The sequence below is a fragment of the Myotis davidii genome, unplaced genomic scaffold (assembly GCF_000327345.1).
Source record: "Myotis davidii unplaced genomic scaffold, ASM32734v1 scaffold68, whole genome shotgun sequence".
Classification (NCBI taxonomy): Eukaryota; Metazoa; Chordata; class Mammalia; order Chiroptera; family Vespertilionidae; genus Myotis; species Myotis davidii.
The window spans coordinates 6657504-6668950 of NW_006300376.1; the positions used below are offsets into that span (position 1 = coordinate 6657504).

General features: G+C 36.0%; 1 protein-coding gene across 3 annotated transcripts in view; it reads left to right on the forward strand.

The window, feature by feature from the left end:
• ASCC3 (activating signal cointegrator 1 complex subunit 3) overlaps positions 1–11447 on the forward strand; it is a 243464-nt gene that overhangs the window by 9718 nt on the left and 222299 nt on the right. For all 3 annotated transcript variants that reach the window (XM_006777223.2, XM_015572736.1, XM_015572735.1), the window contains one exon: positions 5407–5966. In XM_006777223.2, the coding sequence (XP_006777286.1) occupies positions 5407–5966 (560 nt within the window). The remainder of the gene's footprint in view (positions 1–5406; positions 5967–11447) is intronic.

The window sequence follows — 11447 nt, forward strand, 5'->3', positions numbered from 1 at the left end:
GTCCAGAGAAGGAGGTCAGATGAAGAGGGAGGATGAGAAGATGAACAGAGCTCTTGACAGATTCAGAGGACTAAGATGACAAAAATGACTAAAATAGACAAAGGAAGAAATAGAAAATCTGAATATTTGACTGTTAAAGAAATTGAATCTGTAATTAAAAACCTTTACACTAAGAAATCTATATATGCCTCAATGGCTTTATAGGGGAATTTCATATAATGTCATTTAAAATGATATGATGGTACTGTAGATTATAGGAGGTTACATGCATATAATAATCAAATGTAATGTACTATCCTTGATTGGGCACAAGACTGCTAACGACTTGGCCTTTCTTTCATGTCTGTTGCCTTGTTCACCATGTGTGCGCGACTCCTAGCCATCATATCTCTGCACTAGATGTTTCTTATTTAAATTTTTTGAAAATAGATTATGTTGCTAGATTTTCTAACAATCGAATCACCTTTGCATTCCTGTAATAAACTATAGTTACTTATACTGTATTTTTAGATATATGGATAGATACAGTAAGCTATTGTTTAGAATATTTGCAACTGTATTTTTGTACCATCTTTATTTCATTTTCAGCTTTAAGTTTTCATAAAATTATTTTCCTATAGCATAGGATAATTTCAAATTACGAGTTAATATATGTGGTATACATTTAGTTCTGTCATTCACTAGTGAGTAGCTAATATCACTAATCCAGTTTCCTCATCTTTAATATGGTGATAGTAATTCTTTGTATGGTTGGTGGGATGTGAAGCAATACTACAAAGTGCCTAGAGTACAGCCTGGTAAATGGCTGTCAGTGAATAATTTTATTATAGTCTAGATAAGCCGTGGGCAAACTATGGCCCGCAGGCCTGATCTGGCCCATTTGAAATGAATAAAAAAAAGACCGTACCTTTTTATGTAATGATGTTTACTTTGAATTTATATTAGTTCACACAAACACTCCATCCATGCTTTTGTTCTGGCCCTCCGGTCCAGTTTAAGAGCCCATTGTGGCCCTCGAGTCAAAAAGTTTGCCCACCCCAGGTCTAGATGTTCGAGTAGCCATTGATAGACAAATAGTTTATCTCTGTGACTATAGATGTACTGGTATGTGCCCAGTGATGATGTGGTACAAAAAGGGGAGGAACTCTGCTTGGGTTAGTCAGGAAGGAATTCATAGAGAAGGAACTTGGGAGAGAATTAGATTGTGTTTGACTGTTTCAGGGACAGAGTTATTTTTAAATTTCTATATCACAAGAAAAATGACAAAACAAAAGAGCTGAATAACAATGAAAATCATAGATGACTTTGCAAATATATTGGCTGTAAAAACAGGCAGTTCAGATTATGTGGGGATATGACAAAACAGCTGTAAATTGAATGGATTGTAGCAATGGCAAGTGTTGGAAATAAGATCAACTCTTCACAGTTTGCTTTAGTTTATCAATATATTATTCTTCATTTACAAATTATTATGATTCCTTAGCATATGAAAATTTACACTGCATTCCTCAGTAGAGGCATTTTTGTACCTCTGCTTGTAGTTAAAGATTGTAATTAATTTTCTTTATAGTACTGTCAAGGCCATAACTATATGTTTTATAAATGTATGCTGCACTGACGTGTATATTTTATATCATCTTTTTATAAAATGCGTTTTCCTTGGATGTTAAATTTTTTTTTTAAATGCCAGTTAAATCTCAGTGAGCTATGTGATTTGTTCAAAGATAGTTTATTTCCTTAGTAATGCCCACAATAACGGAAGCTTATATATGATATTAAAACTTTTTGTTAGCTCTTTGGTTGCTTGGAAAGTCAAGTTGTAATTTGATGGAGGATTTTATAGTACTAGAAATGGTAATATAGCAGCTGGATGCCGACTGAAAGTCTACACTGTAAAGATGAGTATCCACATTTTGTAATGAATATACGTACAATTAAACCACTAACTTTAAAAAAATGAAGAATTGTCTTGGCCTCTCTTTAATCTCTTATACTACTACTAATCTCTTTCTCCACCAAATAGTTTCTCTGTTTGCTTCCCTTTCATTATTTGCTCACTCTGAAGGCAGTAGGTAATTTCTATTAAAGTTCAGGAATAATCTTAACATCTAAGTGGTTTCTTCAAATTACTGTATTGAACATTTCTTGAATACTTTGCCTACTTAATGCAAGGTTTTCCTGGAGGATTTTTGATGTACAAGACTTATACTAAAAAATAAATGGAGCCAAAACCGGTTTGGCTGAGTGGATAGAGCGTCGGCCTGCGGACTGAAGGGTCCTGGGTTCGAGTCCGGTCAGGGGCATGCACCTTGGTTGCGGGGACATCCCCAGTAGGGGATGTGCAGGAGGCAGCTGATCGATGTTTCTCTCTCATCGATGTTTCTAACTCTCTATCTCTCTCCCTTCCTCTCTGTAAAAAAAAATCAATAAAATATATTTAAAAAAAATAAAAAAAATAAATGGAGCTCATTATTTTAAATTATATTACTTAGCCAATTTTTAAATTTATACCACATAAATTGTTCAGTTTATTCCCCCCAAAAGCCATTTGGTAAATGCTTACCTCTGTTTGTTTGTTTGATAATTGGGTGGTTATTTGAAAAATGGTATAATGCAGAACAGTGAAGATTTAACTGGTTAAGGAATTCATTTGTTGAAAACTTCTAAATTGCATATTTAGCAATTAAGGAAGCAAACAGTTGATGGATATTTTTACTTGATTAAAATGTCCTACTCATTCCTTATAAGGAACTTCTCAACTACGTATTAGAGTGAGCTATTTAAAAAGTTACAAGTGGTTAGATATCCAAAGTAGCTTCCTTAAGTAAGGTTTGAAGGTCATAAGTTTAATTCAAACTTTTGCCAGTGATTATTTAGTTTATTTTCTTTACTGAGGTTTTATCTTGAGGATAGAAAACTACACTTAAAATTCCTATTCTTCTCAGGAAGACTAGCACAGTCAGGGGTGTGAAACAGACACTTCTTGAATTGGAAGTAAATGTTAACAAAGAGCTTCAGCTTAATAATCACTTAAAAGATTCACTTCCTACTAAATTCTACGTAAAATACAAAGGGAAACGAACAAAAAATAGGTTGCTTGTAAACAAGATCCTCAGTTAACGTTTAGTTTTGGATATAGTGTAAGAAAACAAGTACCTGACTACCTATTACCAATTTCCACTCCAGACGCGCACCACTCATTTCCCAGGCCTCCCCCGCCCCCTCGTGCTTTCAGTGTGGCTGCAAAGGTGTGCTGGGTCAGCCGGCGGGCGGAGAAGCGCAGAAACACCTCGGTGCAGAAACACTGCGCCTTCCCTTCTCATTGTTGAGGGCAGGAGCTTTGACAAGTCAGACATCTACTTGCATTTATTAAGATTTTTTTTTCTGTCTTACAAGCACCTTTTATATTTCTCAATCACCAAAGGATCCAAGTGCTGGCATCACAGGTGGGCTCTACTACCATATTAGGGTGATCCTTTGTCACTGTGGGCCACGTTCCCTGCACCTATCCCGGGCTGCCTGCTCATCCGGGTCTGCTGGCAGCAGCCGGGGCGTGGCATCACGTCATCACATGCAGGCGGAGCGCTGGGACGCGTGTCCGCGTGTCCCTGTGGGCGGGACCCGCGTGTGGCCGCGGGGGCGGGACGGAGGGACCATCTCGCGTGCTTCAGCACTCCGGAGAAGTTGTGTTCATTTACAGTACTTTGGTTTCTTTGTTAGATGGTCAACGGTAGCTACAATATTTGCTAGTGCTTCTCAAAAATTGAAATTTCCGGACTCCTGAGGAGCGCGGTGCAGAGATTGTTTTGAGAAATGACTTTGTCGTGTGAACACGCAGGAGAGTTAGTAATTAGGCAAGAATATTAACAATTGTGAAGAAGCATCCAACTAAGATTACCATTTTAGCGGGATACAGAAAGAGATACAGTGGAGATGTGTTTTCTTTTCCTTGATTTGGATTAATAATTACCATATTTTAAATTCTAAGCCAGTGGGAATTTGTTAGAGATGCACATTCTCAGGCCCCGTCTCAGGCAGAGTGAATCTGAAACGCTGAGACAGAAGACCCACAGTCTAGTTTTTAAACAAGAATCCCGGAGATTCTAATGCGCAATTTAAGGTGTTTTTTGTTTGTTTGTTTGTTTTTAATCCTCACTGAGGACGTGCATGGATTTCAGAGAGAGGAAAGGAGGGAGACAGAAACATCAATGTGAGAGAAACATTGTCCCTTGTCTCCCTTAGGTGCCCCAACTGGGGAGAACCTGCTATGTTTTGGTGTATGGAAAGTGTTTCAACCAACCCAGCCACACTGGCCAGGGCTTGACGCACATTTTGTTTGAGAACTAGCGGTCTAAGGAAATATTTCATTCTATTTATATAAGCAAATTAGTATATGATATAGCAAATAGATATTAATTTCAAACATTTTTTCATATTTTCTAAAAATTATGTCATTCTCAGAATTATTGTCCTCAAAAGTATTTTCAGATATAGAGTGCTGAGATGTGGCTCTAAAAGGCTATGTAAATCTGACATTTTCCATCTTATAGTTAATACAATTCATAGAAATCATTACTAAATTACTAAAAATAGTTCGTGATCAGACATTTCTGAGTTGAGGTATTTATTCCTCAATCTTCTTGGAATAACATTTTCTAAAACTTCATTGGAGAACAACATTAATTTCATTTTAAAAGTTAACTTATCCAATTAAGTTTCTGAGTAATAGTAGCTTGTGATCTAAGGAAAACACTTTCTTGTGATATTTCCTTACTAAGCAAGATTTTGTTAAAATCTATCTTTCCTGAATATTATTCTATCCTAGAAGTATTTTAAAATCATAATGATTTAGCCAATTGTGGATAGTTTTGACGAAAGGATTTTGATTCATATGAATCACATGAATTTATTTTTTTCTTAAAGAAGTTTCAGTATACTCTGAAGAAATCCAAACGCTTAATTTGAAAAGATATATGCATTCCTACGTTCATTGCAGCTTTATTTCAAGAGAAAAGATAATTGAAAAGTGCCTATCAATTTGATTTAAGAAATGGCATATTACTTGGCCATACTAAAGAATGAATCATACCATTACTCATCAAATCAGTTTTTAAAATTTGGTTTTAAATCAGTTTTGAAGAGAGGCAAAGTGTTACTAGGTAGTTTCTCTATTTAGATATAGAATAATCACTGACAATGATTTGCTTACCTAATACAGTTCTTTGGAAATTTGGGAATGTACTTAAAGGAGCTTTTCCGCTCTTAAATTGGTTTATCTTTACCAGTATGCTTTTACTGCTGGATTTACCCAGAAGAATCTTACTGGTAGTTTTTTGTTTTTATTTTTAATGGTAACTTGAACTATGATCCACTGGAGCTAATTCTGTTTCTTTTATCTTGGAATAGTTGGAGTGGAAAATGGAAAAGAAGCAATTGAAAATGCGGCTGCATTTCTCTTCAAGACATTTCACTTGAAGGACTCTGTCGGTCACAGTGAGACAAAGGCCATCAAACAGATGTTTGGTCCCTTTCCATCATCATCTGCCACTGCAGCTTGTAATGCTACCAGTCGAATTACTTCTCATTTTCATCAAGACAATCTTGCTGCTCTTTTCCAGATGACAAAAGAAGAATGTGGTGATAGAGTCTTATTTGGTAATAATTTAGCATTTTCATTTGACATGCATGATTTGGACTACTTTGATGAGCTGCCAATAAATGGTGAACCCCAGAAAACTATAAGCCTAGATTACAAGAAGTTTCTGAATGAACATTTTCGGGAGCATTCCACCCCGGAGGTCAAACCTGTGGAGAAAACAAATGACTCCTTTTTGTGGTGTGAAGTCGAGAAGTACTTAAATGCAACTTTAAATGAAATGGCTGAAGCAACAAGAATAGAAGATCTTTGCTGTACTTTATATGATATGCTTGCTTCTGTTAAAAGTGGTGATGAACTTCAGAATGAGGTATAGTTGAAGTTATTGAAGTTTTACACTAATGTGAACTATCTTATATGAAATAACTTTTTAAACATGGGTGGCAAACAAAAAAATAAGTACTTTTTAATATTGTGCTTCAGTAGGAATTATTTGATTAGGTTGACATCTGAGGGGAGACTATACTTTTTGGTACTTACTTGCATTATAAATGTTACCAGAATCTTTTGAAATTTTGATAAAGAATAATTAGTATGGTTTAATATAGTATGATTTTCATACATTTTGTTCTCAAAGCTCCTTTATACTTTTACAAATTACTGAGGGTCTGATAGAGCTTTTCTTTATGTTGTTTATATATTCTGTTGATTTTGTGCTATAAATTAAAAACAAATTTTATATAGTAAATGCTTTAATAATTGTTTACTAAATCATTTAAAATAATACTAAATCTAATTTTTACTCCATGGAAGATCATACTCACCTTATACGTATGGAAGGATGAAAAATAAAGAGGCAAATAATATTTTAGTTATATTATGAAAATAATTTTGACCTTATGGCTTCCTGAAAGGATCTTGGAAATTTAGACTACACTTTGGAAACCACTGATTTAATGTGTATACTACAGTTTGGTCAGAAGAGTATAGAGATGTTTTTGGTACTTAGAATAGAGTACCAAAATATTTAGAATAGAGTACCAAAGTATTTAAAATATTGTGTAGAATGATTAACATTAATACTTTATGAAAAGGTTCCCCTGTTAAGTGTTATACATTGTTGTTGTTTTTTAATATGTTTTTTAAATTGATTTTTAGAGGTAGAAGAAGGGAGAGGGATAGAGAGATAGAAACATCGATGAGAAAGAGAAACATCATTGATCGGCTGCCTCCTGCATGCCTCCTACTGGGGATTGAACCCAAAACCCAGGCATGTGCCCTGGGAATTGAACCAGCAACCTCTTGGTTCAAGGGTTGATGAGCAACCACTGAGCCACACCAGCTGGGCAAGTATTATACATTCTTACTAGTAGTCTTGGTAGACTTAGTACTGCTGAACAATAGGAGGATACTAACATGAACCAGGTTCAATGAAAATAGTGTCCCTTCAGGTATGAGGATGATATATGTGCTGCTTTTTCTATATTCATTTCACTAAATAATTACAAGAGCCCTTTCCCTAACCCTAAGTCTGAATAGATAATCTGCCATTTGGTAAAATTATACTTTAAAACTGAGAGAATGTTTAGTATTGTAGAATTTTTCTACCCATAGTATTTGTATGCCTAGTATAATATCCAAATGGTGATATTCATATAATAAGGTCTACTAATTTAAGGAAGAGTTTCTTTTTTTAAAAGGCATCCTATGGCATATGATGGAAGTTATATGTTTTTGTTCTTAGTCTTTGTATTTGGATGCAGTTGTTCAGTGCTAACACTCCATAGATCTAACAGTACTGACATGAAGAATGCTTTTCACCATCTTGCCTTTAGATATCAAACTTTCAGTTGCTTTGCCAATCTAAGAACAACTAACCTAATAATTTCATAGGAAAAAGTATTGTGACTACAGTTTGATACTTGAACAATGCAGGGGTTTACAACCCTGCTGACTCCCCCATGCAGTCCAAAATCTGTTACAACTTTTGTGTCCCCCCTCCCCCAAATTAACTACTAATATCCTACTGTTGATTGGAAGCCTTTCCAATAACATAAACAGTTGATTATCACATACATATTTTGTAATGTCTAGTCTATACTGTATTCTCATAATAAACTAAACCAGAGAAAAAAATGTCAAGAAAATCATAAGGAAGAAAAAATACGTTTACAGTATTTATCAAAAAAAGATTGTATAAGTGGACTCACACAGTTCTCAAACCCATGCTATTCAAGGGTCCACTGCATTTTCTCATGACACTTGGTGAGTTCTGTTCTTTGCTCTGTTACCTTGCCCTTTGTTGATGTTAAGCTTACATTTAAATAAGTTAAGTAGTTTTCACAGTCTACTACTTATATCTTGTTCTTTTTCTTTTTTTAAATTGGGGGAGCGGTTACCTTTATCTAGCATTTCTGTTTTTCTTCATTGTTTCTCATAGATAGCAGGGATTCTGAAGTCAAATCTGGGAGCAGCTCCTAAACCTTGGAATATGATGCATCAGAGTGTGAATATCTGAACTTATTTGAAGAGGCTAGGTCAGTGATGGCGAACCTTTTGAGCTCGGCGTGTCAGCATTTTGAAAAACCCTAACTTAACTCTGGTGCCGTGTCACATATAGAAATTTTTTGATATTTGCAACCATAGTAAAACAAAGACTTAAATTTTTGATATTTATTTTATATATCTAAATGCCATTTAACAAAGAAAAATCAACCAAAAAGAATGAGTTCGTGTGTCACTTCTGACACGCGTGTCATAGGTTTGCCATCACTGGGCTAGGTTACTCATTACTACTTTTCCCCTTACCATAGGTAGCATTCAGTGTTTATGATATGCTCTTTCCTGTTGTAAGCTCATATTCTATGTAGAAGATGCAAGCAAAATGAGAATGGAAAGAACATGTCCTGATTTTATTTCCTTTCTTCATACATTTGATAAAAGGACTCTCTTTGTTATTTCTCCCAGTTTTGTATGCCTAGATTTTTTTTTTTAGAGATTTAACCTTAAAGATCCTACTCTTATAGGTTTTGAAACATATTTGTTAATATGTTCATTCTTTAGGTGTTTTTGCTAAATTTCTCTCATATTTCTCTAATTTTTTTCAGTTTATGGCTACCATGTCAGCCATTGGGTTTTATTATAATACAGCCTTTGTTTCTCTCTTTTTTTTCCCTCAGGTTTGTGATGGAAAACAAAGTATTTTGTGCCATTTAATACCACCTATTTTTAACACAAGTTTGCTTATTTTTCTAATTTTAAAAAATATATCATTGTAAAATATTTAGAGTACACACAGTTTAAAGGAACTAAGTCTTCTTTTGGAGTATATATATTTTAAAATATTAATACTTTAAAAATGGGTTAAACAGTATATGTAATTTAGAATGTTTTTTGGGGGATCACTTCTATACCTGTTTTTAAGATAATATTCTATTATATAACTAGAGGCCTGATGCACGAAATTTGTACAAGGGGCTCGGCCCTTGCAGCTGTAGCGGCTTGCCTCAGCCTTTGCAGTCCTTGCTTCGTCCGGAAGGACATCCGGAAGGTCGTTCAGCTGTCTGGTCTAATTAGCATATTACACTTTTATTATTATAGATACATTTTAATGGCTGCATTAAAATACTCTACCATTTTAATGGTAGAGTATTACATTTAACACAATAAATTATTTTATTAAATTAATACCCCACTATTGAAGGTTTATTATATCTAGCCTTTCTTGCAATAAAAACTCTTATGCTAAATATTTGCTTGTACATATTTTCCCTTGAATATATTTCTATCAATGAGAAGTTTGCATCCAACACTACTAACAAAATACTTTCCTGAAAGAATCTGCCAGTGTATATTTCTACCTGTGATGTATGAGTATCTCTGTACTTAGATCTTTTCCAGTCCTATCATGCTTTAAAAGAGAAACGCTTGCCTATTTAGTAGAGAGAAAATGGTAACTCAGTTTTAATTACATTTTTATTACTACTGAGGTTGAAGTTTTTAAAAATATATTTTAGGCCACTAAGTTGTCTTGTGAGAATTGCCAGTTTTTTATTTTATGATGTTGAAATTCATTTTTTCTAAAAAATTTATGAGGTTAAATTTTTTTTGCAGTTGTATTAGTGTTTAAGTAGGCAAGTCTATCGTCTTTTCATTTAATAATCTTCCTTTGGTGTTATGCTTAGAATGGCAATCCCCAAGACATGATTGAACCTCCCATTAAAAAAAACAAAAACAAAAAACTTTCTATTTAATCTCAGTGGTTTTGGGTAGAGTGTTATTCAGATCATATGTATCTTTTCTCTAATTTGTAGATATATATCTGAATATACCCGTATTGCATATTCTATAGAGATATAGACATTTTCTCTCAAGGTTTTTGTTACTTCCATGTTGTCTATCATTTTTGGATATTCATTTGTACTTTATAAGGGATGAAACTTTTTATGAGGAAAATGCAAGAATTATTTGCTCTACTTGTAGCTGAACATAACACCTAGGAAAGGTCAAGATAACTGAAGTTTTGCACTTGCTATTAACAGTTCTCTTAAGTTTTGTAATCTATGTTGGGTTACATAAAAAGCCTAGCCATATTTTTTATTTATCTTTGTGGTATGTTGCTTTCCCCCCATTTTATTGCTCTAATTATTAAAATGATGGGCTGAATATGACATGATAATATAGATAAATGTAAGTTCATATATTGTAACCAGAAGTCCTGGGAATTCCAGAAAGACAGATCTGGTTTAGCAGCTGTATATGAGTGAGTCAGTCATGGGAACTACAAATTCAGGTAGTTAAAGCATGGACTTTGAAGTTAGATACATGTATCAGTCTGAGCTCTGCTATTTATAAACCATTGGACCTTGGCCAAGTCACTTTTCTAAGCTGCCGTTTTCTAACTTGTTAACATGAAAAAGTGATTGGCTAGCATGTAGGTTGGCTGTGACTATATGGCATGATATAATATATATGTGTGTGTGTGTGTGTGTGTTTGTGTCTGTGTGTGTGTTAAAGCCTAAGCGACCGTTATGACCAAACGACCGGTTGACCAGTTGCTATGATGTGCACTGACCACCAGGGGCAGATGCTCAATGCAGGAGCTGCCTCCTGGTGGTCAGTGCGCTCCCACAGCCAATCTCCTGTGGCCCTCTACCCCATGCCAGCCAGTCAACCTCCCATAGCCCCTTTCCCCTCACCTCCCACCCAGCCAACCTCCCGTGGTCCCTCCCAATGAGGGGACTGGCAGGTCAACCTCCCGTGGTTCGTTCCCCCTGCCGGCAGGACCCCCCCGATAGGCCCTGATTGGGGGGCCAGCTGGCCAACCTCCCGTGGCTCCTCCACCCCTCCAGCCTCCCCCCCTCAACCCCCCTGGCTGGTTGGCCTCCAGATAGGCCTCGATTGCTGGCCAGGCTGAGGGACCCCACCCATGCATGAATTCGTGCACTGGGCCTCTAGCTCTATCTAATAATAGACAAATATGGGAACTGACCGTGCTTTTGCTACACTTCCCATTGGCTAATCAGCATGATATGCAAATTAACTGCCAACAAAGATGGCGGATAATTTGCATACTGCAGGCAGGACAGGGCAGCCCAAGCCGCCAGCGTGCTGTCATCCAGGGCAGGCCAGCCACAGATGCCCTAGAAGCCAGCCTGCCTTGCCGCCAAGACCCGAATGGATCGGGCGGCAAGGCAGGCCGGCCCCAGAAGCCGCCTGATATGGCAGTAACTCTATCAGTGAGCACTCTGAAAAAAAGTGGCAATAAATGCACCAAATAAAAGACAGATTATGAGGGTGAATCAAAAATAAAACCCACTTTAAATATAAAGGCACATGTAGATTAAAAGTA